The sequence below is a fragment of the Rhea americana genome, unplaced genomic scaffold (genome assembly GCF_003343005.1).
Source record: "Rhea americana isolate MKP2758 unplaced genomic scaffold, rheAme1 scaffold_36, whole genome shotgun sequence".
NCBI lineage: Eukaryota > Metazoa > Chordata > Aves > Rheiformes > Rheidae > Rhea > Rhea americana.
The window spans coordinates 5,964,045-5,983,957 of NW_028186490.1; the positions used below are offsets into that span (position 1 = coordinate 5,964,045).

The 19,913-nt window shown below is 38.5% G+C and overlaps 1 protein-coding gene across 4 annotated transcripts in view; it reads right to left on the reverse strand.

Moving 5' to 3' along the window:
- Positions 1-3,469: 3,469 nt before the first annotated feature.
- Positions 3,470-19,913, reverse strand: part of RASGEF1A (RasGEF domain family member 1A) — a 174,634-nt gene continuing 158,190 nt past the window's right edge. For 3 of the 4 annotated variants that reach the window (XM_085312330.1, XM_085312331.1, XM_085312333.1), the window contains 10 exons: positions 16,845-16,982; positions 13,080-13,301; positions 12,690-12,764; positions 12,371-12,463; positions 10,457-10,559; positions 10,095-10,174; positions 9,173-9,364; positions 6,566-6,689; positions 6,265-6,337; positions 3,470-5,109 (listed from right to left, as the gene is read on the reverse strand). In XM_085312330.1, coding sequence (XP_085168456.1) covers positions 5,085-5,109; positions 6,265-6,337; positions 6,566-6,689; positions 9,173-9,364; positions 10,095-10,174; positions 10,457-10,559; positions 12,371-12,463; positions 12,690-12,764; positions 13,080-13,301; positions 16,845-16,982 — 1,125 coding nt within the window. In that variant the 3' untranslated portion in view covers positions 3,470-5,084. The other variant, XM_085312332.1, reaches the window with a different exon arrangement.

Below are 19,913 nucleotides of genomic sequence, written 5' to 3' on the forward strand. Positions count from 1 at the left end.
CGCGGGCTCCTCGTGCTCCCGTGGGCTGCTCGGGCTGGCGGCGAGCGCGGCGGCGGAGCAGCGCGGGCTGCCGGGGGTCGCCAGCCGCACCTACGCTGCGAAAAGGGGGAAAATCCTCCGGGGTGCTGGAACCCGCCGCTGACGGCTGCGGCCRGCCGGCGGGTTTCGGCGGATCGTTGGGCTGGCGGGAGGGAAAAGCCGTCGGCCCGCGACGCCTCCGCCGGCCCGGTGCCCTTTTTCCTCCTTTTAAAAGGAGCCCGCTAGCGATTGAGAAGACCTTTCCTAAATAACAACTTTTTGAAGTGATAGCTTGCTTGAAGGAACTCGGAGTTTTTTGCGGAAATAGGAATTCCCCGGATTGCTGCTGTTGCCACCTTTTAGGACTGAGCTTGGTATCTGAGAGCTGAGCGTCGCCTTGCRGCCCTCGAGCGCCCGCGGACGCCCGTCCCCGGCGCGTTCCTGCTGCCGCTGATGGCCTCACTTGYGTGTATGAAAAGTATCTCTTATTGTTGTTGTTTGTCAGAAGCCTAAGCACACTTAATAGCATGAGGTATGTATTCTAGGTGATCAGAAATAGTATATTTATTGGCTTAATATTTGAAAATTAATGTTGTGTTCCCTGGTTACTTGAATTTCTTCCTCATCTTCTCTTGGAGAGGCAAAATACGTACCTGAGACTGCACTGGCAMTCCCTGCGTGACACTAAACTCAATTGCTTTTTAATCTTTCATTGTGAAAATTCACTAATAACCCACTTATTTTGCATCAAGACCGCAGGATGGATTTTACAGTTGCATCAACTGCAAGACAGAGATGCTCTTTGCGGATATGAACCGCAAGCTAGAGTTATGCAGAAGCTGAGTGTAGTGTCAAGAAACCACAGAACTGATGATGTTAGAAGTTACTCACAATATCAGAAACCTCAGGAACATTTGTATGCTTTACTGTTCTGAGYAATCTCACAGAAATGGCTGTTCTTCAAATTGTGCCCCAAACTACTGCAGAATTACACCCCCAAATCCTGTTTCTCTCTGCCAAAGCTGTAAGCCTGCCTCGAGGAGGGGGCGCGCGTGCATGCGTGTGCGCGGTGCTCGGGGAAGAGGCCCCCGGGTGGGGGTGGCAGCGGTGGGTGAGCAGCTCTGCAGAGGCAGGAACTTGTGCCGGTGCCCYGCGGAGATGTGCTGAACCCCCAAAGCACAGCCAGTTATCTCTGCCTTGCCAGCGATGAGCATGAGAGGAAGCGTTTGGAAACAGCTGTTGTGAGTACTCGCATGCTCACTGGCCTGGAAATTTCCTAGGCAGCAAGCACTGCTGGCTTAGGATAATGTCTTTCTGCAATTTGATTTTCTGTGGGCAAGTAGCTCACTGTCCACGTGGCCCTGGTTAATGGCTGCAGAGAGCCGTAAGGCAAAACTGTTTCTCTGAATGCTGTTCACAGGCTTTTTGRTGTAGTTGGAAAACTAATGTTGCTTTGATTAAAAACAAACTTGGATACGTTTCAGACTGAGGAGGAAAGTCCTGTGTTTGCCTATGTCCTCTGAAGAATTACTAACAAGTCTGCTGAATTTTGCTACCTGGATGTTATTTGCTGGGGGGGGGGGAAAAAAAAAAAAGCTGTTTCTTGGGAGCTATTAACTTTATAAATCAAGTTGCTGCTRATATCACTAAGCATCTCTTACTGGCATTGAATTAGTACTTGTCACAGTTGCGTTCTATTTTAATGGAAGCGAAGGGTCTGGAAAGCGATTTTATTGTTTATTCTCATGCCTGTGTAAATAGCTAACTTATCCTAATCACTGGATGGGACATAATTGAAAGCGAGTTTTCAAGTTTGTAATATGCATGTTAATTATGCGCATGAACTGGCCATCAAGAGGACTCTTGTCTGCTAGATCCTCTTAATTCTGGTAAACATCATTATCTTTACTAATGAGCCACGATGATTGAAAGTTGTACTGTTCTACTCTAAATATTGTGGATGCCTTATTACCAAAACAATCCTCCCTGAGTGTTTTAAGCAAACAAAAAAAAATAACGCTCGTGCGACCTGCAGAGCTCTGCYGCTGCAAGGGCCAGCATTTTTAATGGCTTATGTCACTGGGAAAGAAGGTAGTGAGGGTAGGACCGTGCGTTAGGAAAGCGGGATTCGCATCACAGGTCAGCGCTTGCTTTACGTCCTGGGTGACCCTGCAGAAGTGGGTGACACATTACAAGTGGSAGCATGTTGCTGGGTTAGTATTGTGCTCACTTTTGTTTGAAGGAACTTGAATATTTCATAATGTGTCTTATAAGTGGGGGTTTAAATTTAGGTAACCAACTGGCTCATTAAAAGTAGTATCTTGTGTATTTGGCTCATTCACCTCATTCAACCATTTGTTTGTGGCTTGATCACTTTGCAAGTGAAAAATAACCACAGAAAAAGTTTAGCCTGGTGGAAGCAACATTTTTTTTTATTATTAATGCAAGTAYGTCCAATCAAACACAGAATATCCTGCTTTATGGTACAGCTTTATATTTAGCATTTCAGCTCAGAATAGCAAAACACAGATTTAAGGAATGTATCAAACTGAGGGAAGAAAAATAAAAAGGAACCAATGTAGATACTGCATTGATTTCAAGTATATACTAGGACTGATTGACCAGTGGAGTGCACATTCATGTGAAAGCTTTTTTATACATTTACAGAAAGTGTTCTAAAATTGCATTTCAAATATATATTTTTTYCTTAAATTTCAAGCATCCCTTTTAAATTTCAGTTACATAAACAAAGCTGATATACAATCCCTTTTATAGTGTCTGACAATGTTACTAGCTAGAACATCTCCGAAAGTGCAAAACACTGTAATAATACAGTATAAATATTCTTACTCTAATCCGGGGCTGAAGATCAGTACTTCAGCACAGGAGAAATAGCAGCAGATCACAAGAAATATCCCCTCTCCTTTTCTGGGCTGTTCCTGTTAACAGTTAGTATTCCTTCTCCTTTTTTTTTTTTGTGCGGCATTTATCTCATGTTTCTGTTTGTTTCTCTTTGATTTCAGTTCTATGGGAATAGTAAAATATTGATTTCCCCCTCCCCTTACCCCAGCTTACTGTTCTTATTTTAAGTGCGAGTCAATGGTGGGGGGAGAGGGGGAAACAGGCTGAGGGAAGGCTCTTCTGTTTGCACCCTGCTGCAGGGCCAACACAGCAGACGATCGCTGCTCAGTGAATGCAAATGCTGCGTGAAACCGATGGTGCTGCCCGTGGCTGCAGGCATTCACTGAGAAGAGTCTACCGGACCAGAACGAACCAGGCCCTCGGTCCAGCTAGTCTTGCCCCCTTGCCTTCAACTGAGRGCAGAATAAGATGTATTAGCAGATGGCTGCAACCCACCTACTCAAATTTGAGAGTTTCTAAAGAAGCTTGCACAGAGGTGCTTTGTGAGGCCCTTGTGGAGGGGCAGTAACCGTTTCAAGCTTTAGAGGGCTTTGAAAAAAAAAATCTTCTCTGATATAACTGTCTGGATCAACTCATCTTTATAAATATCCAGACCTGAAGCCCTCAGAGAACAATTGTTGGAAAGGATAGTGGATATTCATGGGTAGTAGTTCATTAAACAAAACAGGAGAAAAGAAAGTAAGCTCAAATTAAAAACTAACTCAGAGATCAAGGGAGGAAAAAGTCTTGAAATGTGTAATTTTCCCCAGAAATGGATAGCTTATATCTTCATAAAAGCTTCTGAGTTATGCTTGTTTTGATAGCTGAATTAGCCATAACCTCAAGGTTAAAAGGAGAAATTAGACACCAGGTTTACTGATCGTCTCTAATACTGTCCTGGTTTGAAGGCTTGATCGAATTCCTCTGGTGTTTTCTCGTAGGTTTCAGTGTATTGGCCCACGCTTTTAATCGGTGCTTTTCAAATACTAGAATACACTTATGATGTAAGTTTTTCTGTGTTTTAATTGTCTGTTAGCATTTTCAAAGGAACCAAGGGAATTAAAGGCCTAATTCAGTGGAGATGGAGTATTTAACTCTTAAGCTTTTTTGGAAATCTTAGCCTTAGCTTCAAATTTGACATCTGAGTTTAGTTCCCTTCCCTTAACTCATGTGTGAGTTTTTTTTTTTTTTTTTTGGGGGGGGGCAAACAACTTTTGGGAGAATAAAACACAACAAATATGTTTTGCAGAGAGAATCTAGGTTACATTCTTAATTAAAAGAAAAAAAATCCCTGATTTTTAGAAAAGGAAAACACAAACTATTCTGACAGCCAGAAYTTAAAGGATAGTTCCCAGGAGTATTAAAACTTAGGCATGCGTGCATCTTCACACATGCACGCACACATACATGCGCACAAACGCACATCCCCCAGCAATTATCCTATCTTACCTCTTTAAATCATGTAACAAAAATATGTTTGCTGCACCATCAATGTTACAGGCAGGTATACTTTACTTCATGTGCCATATCCTTCATTTTATTTAAAAAGTACATTGTAGCTGGTTTTGAGACATCCATATTTTTATTTTCTTTGCTTCCAGTCCAGCGTAATAGAAGGTACACTAAACAATTTCAGTACCTTGTAAGGCACTATTTTCTGATGTAGGAGAGGGACATGCTTACTGCAGATGTCTAAGGCCTTGACTCTACACACACTTAACCAAGCATATGAACAGCCTCACTGATTTGAATGAGGCTCTTCAAGTCAAGGAAACATATTGAGTGTTTTGTAGGTTATTGGTCCAATGGAGTATTTAACCCGAACACTGGCGATACTGGGATGCATTTTTTTTTTGTGGAAGTAATAAAAAATAAAAATTTGGATGCTGACAGAATAAAACCTCCCCAGGGATACCACCTCCCATGATACACTTCAACTCTGAGAACAGGGCCCTGCCCTTGTATTAAAATAAAACCCAAACCCCTTCACTTAAGTGCCTTAAGGTTGACATGTGAAATATTTACCACATTTTATTCATAAAAGGTACTATATATACAAAACAGACCTCAGCCAGTGAGGTCTTTCTTAGCTCAACCCAAGTCTTTCAGGTTTTAAAAATGTTCCTTCTGTGTGCTTCAAAGTCTGCAGATCAGATCTCAAAATCTCAGGCTCTATTAAGCAGAGTTGTCCTAGGAAAAAAAAGTAATAAATAACTAAAATTATCCTATCATGACAGAAAGCTTTATAGTTTCAGTAAAGGTTGGCAACTGTAGATAGGTTGGACATATCAGTAGCTGGAAGTCTTTCTTCAAGGAACAGATTTTTCAACTGCTATAAACTAAAATATCCCTATGAATTCCAATAAAGATACTGACTTAACATGAAATGAAAATATAAGCTTTCTAACATTGCTTCAGGTCTCATAAGATGTGCTCAGGAAAATAATGTACCTTCCTCTGTCATCCTTACATTGCTTGATGAACAGCACTGGATTTAATATAAAGTATATTGTTTTCAGTAAGTGTCATAACTAAAAAGCTTAAGCGAGCTTCCTAAGCAACACTGGGATCGTTGTCTCCTCTAGTATAATACAGTCATAATATAGTGTGGCTGAAGCTCTGGACGCACCATCTTCCTCAGTCTGTCTTTATCTGGTACTGATATGTCAAATCTAAATGTTTAACATGGTTTACAAAAGCCTGTATTTCTCTTTCTGTGTTGGTCTGAGGATTAGGAGAGCCCAGTTCTTAATTAACTGATCTCACCATGCACACAGAAGGTCTGCTTTCCCTTCTAAAGAAGCAAGCATGAGTCATTCATCCCTTAAAAGTAGACTGAAAATTAGGGTGTCCATATTAAGATTTCATCCCTTTAGAAGATYTGTAGGTACATGGGTGTGATGTATAATAGCACCTTCTTACTATCTCTACATATTTGTTCTCCTGAAGTACTTCTGTAGTCTGTTTCAAAATGGGACTGTTCTGTTGTATTTGGCAGCCTAAACAAAGTATATTCTCTTTGGTAGTTCAAGCAGTGATTTTACAGTTAGAAATGGCTGGAAAAGCTCTTTCAAAATCCAAGCTCTACTGCATTTTTTTTTTTCTCAAATTTGAGTTTCGGAAAGGGGGAAAGAAAATAAAAGCCCAACATTACATTTGGGCCAAAATAGTACTTAAGCTGTGTATGCAATCAGGAGGGGAAAAGTTGAATRCTTTATACCCATTCTATAACGTGATCAGGGCTCAGATGAGATTGTGAATTAAATATACAGAAGTGTTATATGAAGTGATCGCGTGTCTGTGTATGTCTGCAAAAAGACTCATTGTTCTGAACAGACTTCATACCTGAGTGTTTTCCAGCTGTCTTTTTCCATGTGATTTTCTGGACCTTCGCTTTCAAAGGATGCAATAAACAGAGCTAGGTAATAAAATAAGAACAATCAGATATATGGGTTCTTTAACTTAAAATAATAATTACAATATAGCAGGTACAGTTTAACAATGTGAATAATGAAGTTTGTTATCCTCATTTGAAGCCAATGTGAGAAGTGGTAATATATGCTTCTTGAATACTTCTCTTGCATGTTAATTCTTTCATCTCTATGCTCTATGTCTGTAGTTCAGTAAACAGAAAGACTTGCTGTACCTTCTTCACTATAAATGGGCGCTGTGAGCAGATAACTTTGGATCTTCTTGTCCTTTTCAAAAGGGCACTCGACCTGCTTCCATGTCATGAAATCATGAATCTGTCTTGAAATTTCCCAGAAYTTCTGTATGAGGTGATTAAAAGAATATTATTACAATCACAGTTATTTTCTTTTTCAAATAGTAGTTCTCTGGTTTCAATTTCAGGGCCTCTCTATCTTGCCCTCATTTGTGCTTCTGCTCTTGTTATCCCTTACCTCATCTTCTACCTTGTTAACCTTTATTCTTATTGCTTCCTTCATCTCTWTCTCTTGTCCTAGTTCCTCGCTTTCTGCTCGTCTCTCAAATTTACTCATCAGTTCTTCTGTATTCAGTTCTTCTYCAGTCATCAACCTTTTTGTAATATACTATAGACTAAAGGAAAACAAAGTGCTCTTGGCCCATGTGTCTTTTCTCTACATTAACCTGCAAGTGGAACTGGTCAGGAGATGTTTTTCATTAATTTTACTTTTTACATTTCCAACCTTGAACTTAAATATAACACACCTGACTTGTTCCTAAAGTGCTTCTAGTATTTAATAAATAATTAAAATAATGTACAGAAACTGTAGGTATCATTCCTTCCTAGGATGTTAGGAAATGCATAACTACTAAGGGTTCATTTTTGTATATTTTGCCCTCATGATCTTAAAGGCAAAATTTCGAAAGGATGTTGATGGGCTGTGGTCCTTTGAACATGCATGTTTATTACTGTGTTAATTGGGGAGAAAGAACCCAAGTAACATTTGACTCCTGAATGCCTGCTTGTTAATCTGTTTTGAAAAGGGTAGATTTCTTAAATAAGACTTACGTAGCAGAACTTCTGCCAATATTGTTCGCTTAAGAGAAAAAAAAAAGCCAAAAACTTTAGCTAGTACTGAAAAGAAATCCTGCATTTTCTTGTTATGTGTGCAAGATCAAATACAACTAGGTTATAGGCAAAAGAACAGTAGCTTATATTTCTGCATATTATTATTTCTTATTACTGTTTTTTCTCCAGATAAAATTAAGACTTGAGAATCATCTAATCCCTGAGAAGCCAGGAAGATCTGCTTGCTTTAAAAAACATTGGTTTGTTTTTAATAATGAGAAATGAGAACTGTTTATACCAGAGAGACACTCTTTAACAATGAGAATTATTAAGACATTTACATTCTCTAATATATGACTTCCCCATAATGGGTAATTTCTCATAAGACCTTTCTACTGAACAGCAAGCTTTCAAGTCTTTGTTTTACCCTATTTGCTCTGGCAGACTGCAATAACCTCTCTTAAACTTCTCTCCTGATGTTATATTAAACTTCTAATTAGAACTGCTGCTCCTGACCATCACAATCTTTTTCCACATATTTAGCAAATCTTTGTAAAGAAAGAATTCCTCAGGGTTCCCTCCCTTTTGCATCTGACACCAGTGACCATAGTGCTGTAGATGCTATCCCTTCCCTGTCCCCTTCTTAAATCTCCAAATGGCTGAATGTCTTCACTGATTGCTGAAATTATGCACACTTAGTGGTGTTACCTTTTGCTTTTAGAGACTTGGGAGATTCTTAACCTCTTCTGCAATTTTTCTCTCTATAGGAACCTGTATCTCCACCTTAAAATTAACTTAGAATTCTAAACTATTCTTCAACATAAGTGGAAAAAGACAGCTGCACTCAATCTTCTTCACCTACTAGAARAGTAAATTGTTTATTTCTTCAAAGACATGAAACTCCCTTAAAGACCTGTTAAATACCATTTGCTAGTGAGGGTTACATGTAGTGTTTGCAGCTAGCTAACCCAATAAGAACAGCTCTGAAGATCTAGAGTGAAGTGACTACTAGTTTGATCAGCTAAAGGCTTGCTGCCACCAAAAGGCTTACTTTCCATATTTTAACCTTCCTCCCTGCTTTTCCCATTCTCTTATGAGCATAAGGCAGGAGCAGATGTGAGAAGGAATAAAGCCTTCTCTCCTCCATCGTACTTAATACACTAAAATTGTTGTATTTCTTGATTTCAGTTCTTTATTTTAAATGTTGCATGAGCACAACCTTCCTTGAAGAGAATTCCCTTTCAAATTAGCTAGTATCAGACTATTTCTGTACCATTTAAGTAATTTCTAATGCTTAGGTTTTGGCTTCTAAAATTCTTATTTTCTTAATCTTTCTGCGCATTACTTTTGGTAATCAATATTATTGAAGTAATTTCTGCTTATGTGCATTTTATGTTTTGCAGTGCATTCTTTTCCTGCTTCWTGTAAAACTAAGAAAAATTGATCACTACTTCAGTACACTTTAAAAACCAATCTATTAACAGAAGTCAGCAACGTTCCAGCAGTTTTATGTACTGCCTTCACCATATGCAGTGGTGATCTGTGGATATGCACCATAGATACTCTAACTGCAGTGCTAGCTTTCAGAGAAACTTGCTATGAAGACCTTACAATCCTTTCCTCTAGATAAATTGCTCAGCATTGCTGCAATCTAGGCAGTTATTTTTAAGGAGCTTGGTGAGATAATGAGCTAGAAGTTTAAAATTGCCAGTAAAGYGTTTGGCTAGCATTACAGTTTCTGTAATAGCAAAATCCTACCTTAAAGTTTATCTGCCCGTTGGGCAAGCGGTTTGTATGTATTTTGTGCAGAAAGTAGATATCTTTAATGAACAGGTTGAAAACTGGGATAACAATTTTCTCTCGATTGCTGTTGGCAGTCTGAGATCGCTGTGCTGCTCCTTGCAGGGCTGTGCGGTAATTACAAAAGTTGCTGGATGGATCCATGTGATGCTGTTTTTGTGGGAGCAAAAAAAACACAGTCAAGACTTGCATGTTTCATAAACAGAAAAGGTSTTGATCTAATCAAGACAGAAGTTATTCTTTATGACTWCTTTGGGCTCCTTTTTAAACTTTCAAGGTAGAATACCTAATACTGATGAGGTTTGGATTCAAACTTCATCTGATTCCTATCCTGTTCGAATGGAGGGTGCTGCACTGACTTCACACCCATGCTTTGTCTTTCACTAGCTAGTGAAAGATTGAAAGGCGATAACAAACGACGGTTGGGGAAAAACGGTTATTATTTTAACTTGTCACTAGCCTTGTTTTGATGCTGATTTCAATTAACTTTGTTTTGATCCAGATCTCCACTAGATGGAGTACTTCAATTAGATTCAAGGGTAGCAAAAGGCCTTCATTTGTTTGCTTGAAGGGTGAAAACAGATATCCAAAGCAGTTGGGAACTACCTAGACTTTTCAGTTGAAAAAATATTTCAGTATTCGAAAGTGTTGAAAACAAAACTTGCATCAGCCTCTCCTTGTACCTAAGCAGGGAGTTTGAAATTCAGGCAATGTTCTCCCTAATGTTTATATGCTGGTGACCATTGACAGAGGTGCCTGTGATCTTTAACTTGCATTACATCCAAACCTCTCCTTCTGGAATTACCCTTTGAAAGTTTTTTTTTTTTTTGCCCCCCTCCCCTTTTTTTTTAAAAAAAAAAAATCAAAACTTTATATGTACCTCTAAAACATCAAATTTGGCTGTTTTGACCTTGGACCAAGTTTTCTTTAGCCGTGCCACAGGACTCAAGTTCATGCCGGCTGAATGGAGAGAGACAAAAACAAAAATAACTGAGTTATAATACAGGGTTAACAACTCTACCTTGTGTTTGTGTGTCAGCACTATGCACTCGTGCTTTGGAAGGCAATTCACCTTGATAAACAAAATCTGTAGCTAACGCCCACTGCATTAATCTGTTGTTGGTACCCCTGTAGGAATGTGTATACTGACGGGGTCAGCTAATTTATGTTAAGTATGAGTGTACCTTTGCCAGTTGGGTTATAAAATGGAGTGCCTTTGTCATCTATGCCAAGGTTACTCACAGATAATAGCCATCATTGAGTTAAAGTTTCCAATATTGAAGCATTCTCTTGCCACATCAATGAAAAATTCTACCATTCTTGTACGCTGCTTTTTCTTCACAACCTGAAACAGATAAGATCTCTTAAGAGGGAAGGAATGGCCTGAAATTTAGATGAGTAGGATAGTCAGTCAAAGGCATTATAATCAGCTGCCTGAATAAATATTTTGAGACTTTATCAGATCTTGCAATGATATAGGTGTTGGGGGTATTTTGTTAAGGTTCCTCTTTTAATAAAATAGCAGTAGTATTTTGGTCTACTGTTAATTACTTGTCCAGCTGTATTATATGCTATATGTTCCATCCCTATATACAGCATAATTGCCAAGAGGCATGTGTGCAACTGAGGGAGTGTAATTTTTTGTTTATACATGTTTATACGTGAAGTTCAGTGTCTTGGGGAATCTTATGTAAACAAGCTGGACACTTCCAGCAATTTCCTCTTACTGGAAAAGGGAGAAAACAAGAATCTCCTATTCTGAATGAAGAAGGTATGCAAAAAATTTAAGCCTCAGGAAGAAGAAGAAAAAATTCATGCAAACGCATATACCCATAGACGGACTTAAGATCAGAGGAAAGTAGCCTAGATGTGAGGAAAAACAATTGCCATGTCCTRATTTTTCTCATTTTACACTGTACAGTCTCTTGAGAACAGGTAGCGATGATAAAATACACAAATTACCACTCATGTAAACATGCAAAGGATCTAGCAGGTGATGCTGGACATCTGTGTTGCCAATTTCCTTTTATATCTGGCAAAGCATAATTAATATATAGCGCTGTGTTTCTAAAAGTCWTCAATCTCTCTTCAGAAAGCTAGTATCTTCTCCCAGATCTTGTTTASTGATCAAAATCTTTCTCATGATCTAGAACTTCAGTCTGGTTCACATAAAAATGGTTCATGAGTGGGACTACAGAGTACTTCTTGGCTAGGAAAATTATGTATATATATATATATATATATGTATTTTTTTAATAGAACGCACTTTGTTATCTAAATACTTTTTTGCTTAYATATCACAAGAAAATGGCTTGGTAGTGAATGGTTTGGCTTAGTCTTCAGTATATTAAGAATTTTTGTTCGTCTGTTTTAACAAATGTATTGACTGTGTCAGACAACTCCAGAGGATGTTTTGGTTGTGTATTTGCAATATGTTTCTGTGGGAGAAGGAAATCTTCAAGATTAGGGTTTACACATGAGACTTGATGAAACTGCAGTGACCATCTGAAAGCTGGTCTCTGTTACAGAGGGACTACTGTTTTGCCAAAATTGGTGCATGTTAATAGGAATCTCAAAAGACAGAGAATACATATGCAAGAAAGGGCTTCTGAGGCAGTGTATTTTTTATTTCTTTGGTCATTATAGATGGTAAAAGCCRCATTTAACCTTTAATGTGGATGTTCTCCCTCTCTCCTTTTTTTTTTTTTTTTAAACCAATAGTCCACTTTTCTTCCCCATTTCTGAAGATTCATTGCTGTTTCTTCCACAATAAAAACGAATATATGGCAGTAATAATAATATCTAAATTCAGTGGAAGGACAACAGTTTACCAAGTAAACCTATGCYTAAAGATGAATAGTTTTGAGAACTGATGAACACACACATATATGTAAGTCCAAATGAGTTTTGTGACTCAAATTTCACAGAAGTTCCATTTCACAGCATAACTGGTATTATGATGGAAGCTACACAGAACTAGAGAACACATTCAAAGCTAAATGYAGCCCCAAACACACAAGCATTAAAATAACGTAGATCTTGAGTAATGCCATTATCTTTAATTGGACTGCTAATATTTAAATCTCTCCTAGACCACGGCCTGCCTTTTGTCTTTAAGGACAGGATTTTGCCATCTTGTCTTCTACTAGTACCTACCCTACAAATTTCTGTAGCCACCAGCATGCTGAGACAATTGAACCAATTGTCATAAGCTTCCAAATTGTAGGTTTTGGTAACATCGCCTCGGCACTGTAAGAGAAAAGGCCATGTGTTAATCCTATCCTGTGTCGCAATACAGTCAGCACGCCAAAGCATAAACCTGTTTCATGTCTTGATAAAATCTTATTGGGTATCTCTTAAGGCATGAGCTCAAAGAAGGTTAGAAAACAGCAGTTTTTCCTGCATGTAGGAAACTTGAACCATTCTTTATCCTGGTCATTCTTTGTTTCTTTTCCCTCCATACCCCTTCCTATACCTTGTGATTATCCAGGGAGTCCATGTGGCTGACAATCTGCATCAGGTCCTCTGGGTAAATGTTGCTCACTCTTTCCTATGTTCAGGGAGATGAGAGATACTGTCATTGTACAGACACACAGTGAGTTTAGTGAAAAAACGCATCAATAAATCCAAAACGAAAAGATTATGTTGCTAAGTTTTTTTTTTTTTACTGACTTGAAGTTTTACGGTATAGATGTGTGAGGCTTTTAAAATTATGGTGTCTAATTGTTCTTGTTCAGCACTTGGTATATTTTGATCAAAATATAGAAGGCTTTCAGCAAAGCCTACAGCAAAAGTTTATAGCGATAAGTATATGAATATTTAATAAATGGAAAATGAAATAATTCACACCAAGTTAATGTCTCACCAGTTCAATATGGGTCAGCTGCTGAGCCAAGACCAGCGGGTCACAGCACACACTCAGGATGTCCTTTTGAGTTGACTGTGGCTTATTTTTGAGGATAGTTCCTTTGTCAGCAACAGGTTGCCGAAATTTCTCTCTGATTTCTTGGTATTGACTCCGTGCAGAGAGGGCCACCAGGAGATTCTGTGTCATCTGGCTAATGATCTTTTTCACTGTTCCATTTTCCTAAGTGGAAGAGGGAAACAATGACTACTGAAAAGCTTTAACTCTCACAGGTGTAAATCATCAAAGAATTTCTGACTCCGATAAACTTTGTAACAAAACTGTTATGCCTGCCTTCTTTCCCAACTCTATTTCACTAGGTTGGCTGGTCTGTTGATTGCAGCAGTTTGTTTTGACTGGTAACCTACTTCAAGGTTTCTGGGTCAAGAGCTTAGAAGTGGGTGTAGTGAAAGGTGGTTGCTGAGCTGCTTGCCACAAGGCTGCTTGGATCTTTTGTACAGAAAGTGCCAAAAAGCTCTTTCTCATTCTCAGCAGATTCACTGATCAAGTCAAATCTATCTAGCACAGAATGCAGGGAATTCTCATTGTATCTAGGAGTATACCCGTAAAATACCCTGGCTTGACATTGAGCTTCAAACAGTGATTATGGGTGCACCCGAAGACTGAGGAAGGAACTCAATGGTCTTTATGTTCCTGGACAACTAAAATGCCCTCCTGTTTGTCAGGAGCAGATTTTAAATGTAGGATCTGTACGGAAACATACTGGGAAAGTAACAGAAATACAATCACAACAAATAAGGCAAGTTGAATTCTTTCTGCCATGGACTATGTCCTGTAGACGCTTCCTTACGAGGTCAGCCTCAAAGAACTAAATTCATCTCTCTTCTACACCTTCATTTTTCCTGTAACTACTCTAAGTGACACAGTATCTCTGACCCTGTTCGTTCTTCTGCTCAAGTAACTAGTTCTACCAAAGATGGTCCTTCTCTTCCTTATACTATTGTTCTCTTGGTTTCAACCAAGTTATTTCTCTTGAAGCTGGCCACGGTGTTAACTGTTAGTCTACAGCATGCTGTGTTGGTTTAAGCCAGAGTCAACTGGATGCACTAGAAAGAACTGCAATGAATCTGTGATCATTCAAAGAAGCCACTAATGTGCAGTGATGATTGAAATTATGTAGCAGATGTGAGAGAGGATGACTACCAAATACTTGTATATTGTGTGGCATAATGAAGCAATAACAGTGTCAGAATGCTGCTTTATAAGGCAATAATCTGACTCCAAAGTGGAATCAAATGAAAAGCTGAAGGCAGCATAGCTCATCTTGATGAGGCAACTGGATTACTGCTGAACAGCAGCTGGTTAGTGCCATTTTGGTTATTGTGCTGCAAGTGTTCAGAAATGCCAAGGTGGGGGGGGGGAGTGGAGAGAGTGTGTGTGTGTGTGTGTGTGTGTGTGTGTGTGTTTGGAGAGGGGAAGAGAAATAGAAGAATTAGTTCTGGGCTCTGATATCCTTAGTTTTATATTGTGAATCACTGACTTCAGTCAATGCCTGACCTGAATGTGTTTGTGAGGAGGCAAACTTTGTATGGAATCAAATCTGAAGATAAGTGAGAGTCTCATAGATACTATGTAAAAATGAACGAAGAAACTGCAGTGACATGAAAACTATTATTTACCTGAACTATTGTGAATTTAGTAGTATCTTAATATTTAGAGAAATGCTGTTTGAGAGTTTTCACTGGTAGTCTTGCCTTAAATTTTCTTCTAACTTTAAAAATAAAGACAAAACTTTCAGCTGGCCTGAGCGCATACAGTTCTATTGAGTTTGGCTTCCAGTGTCAATGAGTATGCATGAATTTGACCTTGTTTGACTTCAAACAAGATCCTTTCACTCCATCTGAGGCTTAGTTCTGGCCTTGCATATATGATCAGCACTGGCACCATGCTTGTGAAGGTGTGCATGTTATCCTTAGTGGCCAAAGTGCATTTYGCTAGTCACCTAGCGATCAGATATAAATTAAATGTGAAGATTATTGAGAGCCCACCCATGACTTGATCACTTTTTGTTGTGTGCTATGATCAAATTCTTCCTTTATCTTTAATTATTCAAGAACTATAACTACTTGTTATGCTATCTCACATCACCAAGATGAGATTGTGACTTTGTATGAGTTCTTTGTTTATCTCCTATCCTACATATAGAGAATAGTGCTCTAAGGGGATCTGGAAAAGGTTTAAAATACAAAATAACACCCCGCAAGCATTCCCATTAATCCCTTGCTGGAGCACAGTAACTCCTTAGAGCACAAGGGAGGGAACAGATACCGAGAGGAAAAGCTGCTTTTTGTCAGTGTCAGATTACATTTCCTAGGGGTCAGATGCGGCATAGCTCTTCACTGATCAAACTTGACTTGTGGCCTTGTTAAGCACATAAATACTATGACACTGCAATTAATGAATGTCATCAGAAACCTCAGATACCACAGCACTGAGCCACTCTATGAAGACATTTTTTTCTCCAAATGACAATTTATTCATGCATAATAGAGTGTGAGGGAAGAGGAAGAAAAGGCACAATGTTTTTCTAGTTCAAAATAATAGACAAACTAAACTAACTAGACAAGCTCTTGCCGTTCTACAATGTCACCTTTCACAGTAGTATCTCTGCCAATGCACACTCTTTATCCTTGTCTGTAAAGGGAATAGAAGGCATACTGTCTCCTTTTCCCCTCCTACTAAGGCACTGACACGTCCATAGTAGCAGGTAAACTGCRTTGCTGAGGCAACAAAACTGATGTACTTCCTTTTGACAGCTTGKTAACACCTAAGTGCCTTCTCACTGATTCATTCGGTGCTGTCAAACCTGTTGTTTTTCATTTCTCTGTACTTAAATCAACAAAAGCACACACATAATAAAATCGTATTCCCATCTCCCACTAATTACTCTTAAAYGTACCTCAACGTTTGGGAGATCCCCAAAACTGGGAAGCATCTACTTCAGTTGGCCTTCACATTCACAGAAAYGCTTCTCCTTAGAGTTAATGCCCTTGTAGTTCTTGATTATATCCTGCCTTCTGTCTATTGGTACTTATAATGACTTTCTCAACGAGAAAAAGTGTAGGCTTTGTAAATTGTTTAAAAAAAMCAGAAACCAACAACAAAAGAAAACCAGTAACACTTGTTTTATTTGAACTTGCTTTAGCCATTTGCTTTGGAAAAAAGGTTTCTGTGAGTTCTAGTGTTCTTCATAGACCTGAAAACGCGCAGCTGTTAAGCCTGGTCATTGACTAGCTAGTAGGGCTCATGGAGCATTTTTGTCACAACACTACCCATGACACCTAAAATGTGGCAATAAAAAGTCAATGTGATTATTGTTAGGAGCTGGGACTAAGCTATTAAATCATAAGTATTTTCATCTTGAGCTAGAGTACATCTGATACAGCTAGCTAATACATCCTAAGGGACTTAGGCATACAGAGTAGTAATAATGTACGAAGGATGGTACATAATTTGTCATGGAAATTAACCACTTTGTGCCTGTATAGTCTTTCTCTTTACAGTTGTTCTCTCTTTTCTCTTCCTGCACTGTATCTATTGTTTGTATCATCATGGCTATTTCTCACTAAGGGTAAGAGGAAGAAATTAAATATAGCAAATAGAAGATTCAGGAGCAAGAGAGGAAATCTTTATGTATACTTTATCATATTATATACAAATTTTAACACAAATATTAKTTTCCCGTTCACAATTTTTCTCCCTCACCTCATCACATTGTGTGATCCTGTGAGCAATCTCCTTCAACTCTTTCATAGATTTTTCATCTTGGAAATCATAGGGGAAAGTTTCAGTCCATTCCTTTAGGAGCTGAATGATCTTGGCAGCAAAGGATTTTAGCTTTGCCTAGCCAAAAAAAAAAAAAAAGTTAATTACTGACCACAGACCTCTCTTACTCCAGAGTGAATGAATACCTGATGAAGCTTAGCATAAAACTACAGATAACCTTGAACAAAATCTTTGCATTAGTAGTAGGTGAGAGGGAGAAAAAGAACATTAGAACATTAAATTGTGAGCTAGATCCCTAACTAATACAATTTAGTCAACTTTCATTATAGCCTGGCAATGTCTCTGACCAAATACTTTGAATATATCTTCAAGGTTAGTTGTATAAAGCTGGGAAGATGACAGGATAGTATAAGAGTCATCTTTGATTGAAGTCAATCAAAGCTGATTTATGCCATCTGAGGCAGCAGTGTTTTAATTCAAATGTATACAAACTGCAGTGCAGAACCAAGAGTCTTTCACGAGAAATGTTCACAATGAAATTCTTGTTCTATAGAACTTATCAGACTCCCCAGATTGAGCTGTATTTTAAAATAAATAAATGACAGGAAAGACATGTGTGTTCTCTGTAACACCTAAATTAAATTGGATTTTGAAAATAAAATGTTGGCTCTTACTCAAAAAGCCATCAACTACAGAAAGGGGAGGGAGAGCTATTTTCTAAGTTCTGTTGTTACCAGTGAATCTTCTGAGGCTTTTCATCAGCTAGACCTGATCTGGATGCCAATTATTCCAGTATCGTAGTAATAGAGAGCTGTACCCGTAAATCCAGAGGAATACTCTTGTGAAATTGGGAGAATGTGTGCTAAAAAAGACTTTTGATGAACAAAAAGAAACAAAACTTAATTCACATTATGTCTACCTCCCTACCCAACTTGTGACGCACTAAGAAAAAGAGGAAGTTTTCATTTGTGTTTACCTCCTTACTTGTGTAAGTTAAAGAAATTCCTTTGTACAGCAGTTCCTCCTTACTGTGAGCAACGTACTTTCCTCCTTGTGCTTTCCAGCAGTCTCTTAGGGGTAACAAGAAGTGACTTAGCATGTGAGTGTCACTACAGGAAATGATTTTTTTTTTTTAAAAAAAAAAAAACACAAACAAGCAGAAAATGCTTTATAAGAATTGGTAGGAATTCCTGCCCAAAAGCATCTTCTGATCACAGTATCTCCCTGTTTATTTAACCAACACCAAAAGTCTACCACACTAAACTATTTCTTGTATACRCTTTCTATTATCTTGCTGGCATACTCTGGTACCGGTTCTCATTCTCAATGGGATCATTAATAATGGTTAATATGAATTTTAAAATTAAACCATGTACAGTCGAATTTTCAGTCTGAAACTCAACCAGTTCTGTTTTTAAGTCTGAAGGGAATTTTGTTGTTTTTTTTCAGAGCTGAAAATTGCACTCCGATAGTATGCTTCTCCTAGCTGATTTTACTGATAGCATTTCATTGGCCCTGCTAGTGAGAAGCACTGAATGGTTGGACAGTGATGGCAAAATGAAAATGTCACTGTTCTCTTTGCCGTCAGTAGGCATTCCTGCAAAACATATGGATACKTAGATGTAGGCTCGAACAGCGCAACCTCTGCAAGTGCAGCTCCTATGAAGCCCAGTTTCATGGTCTTTCTAAATAGAGGGGGACAAAGCTTCAGGTTATAGTTGCCTGTCCTCCAATTCTCTATCATCATCTGCCTCAAGGGAAACATAATTCATGCTTCTTTGCCCAGCAAATAATAACCTGTAGGTGATGTTAGAGAATTAATTAGCCAGGTAGTGGGTTRTGTTCAATTAATGTGAACAAGTACATGCCTACTCTCCTTYTGTTCACCAAAAGCTTCTACATAGCTGTTTTGATATTAATTATCCTGACTATCCCTTCTTTTTAACTTTTGAAACTGGAAAGGAAGGATGGGGGGAAGGATCCAAAATCCTTCCTTTGGCCATGGCAATTAGCTCTGTAAGAATGCTGACTTGTGTGTTTGTAAACAAGAGTCATTAGGGTTTGCTGCCTTCTTGATGGAAAGCTAGGCATTTTTTGCAAGATAAACTGCAAACCATGTTACTCTTCAGGAATACAGGCATAAAAAAGCTTAATGCTTCATCAGATGCTTCTAAAGCTTATGAAAATGAGGTGTTCTTTCCAACTGCAATACTGAAAACCATCAGTACAGCAAAATAAGATTCCTGGTTCACCTGTGTTCTGATAAAACACAAAGCAGCATGACAGGCTTGGTGCGCATGATTTGTGATAACCTAGATAAAAATCACACATCTATAGAGGGCAGCAACATGCACATTCATGTCATGCTTATAACAAATGGATAACCTATTCTTTCTATAGTTCTACTCCAGATTTCAGTATCCTCTTGTGAAACTTGATATAGAGTTCTCTGGAGTCAATGGGAATATTTCTCCCATAAATATTTGACATGAGAAATGCTTCTATTTAAGTTAAAGTACTTCAGATCGGACCTATTACATGTGAGACAAACGACAGACAGGACTGAGAAACAACTACCAATTAGAAATGAGCAGCAGTAGTACAGCTTTTGCAAGAAAGAAAGGTTTGATGAGAACAACCTAGCTATATTGTCTTCATTTTTGGTTTAAAAAGCCAAATTGAGGGAAATTATAGGCTTTTGAAGCTACCATCTCTGATCAGTTCATACTGATTCACAGCAGATCCAAATCTCAGTTAGGATCTTTAAGCTTGTCTGGCCTCTTCTGAAATACTTAATAGAAGCTAACATTTCTCCTCTTTTACTCTTGCTCTCTTTCACTCTTTCTTATTTTTAAATCTTTGATTAAAAATATGTCCTCAAGCTGTGGAAATAGTACCACCATGGTTTTGGCAACCATTTTATCACTGAATAATACTATATGAGTGCTTTTTTTTTTTTTCCTCAGACAGTCTAATTTGGCCCCCTCCAATGCCTGGTGCACTTCTGGAAAGTTAAGTTTTATTCTTTATGGTCAATCTTAACTACTG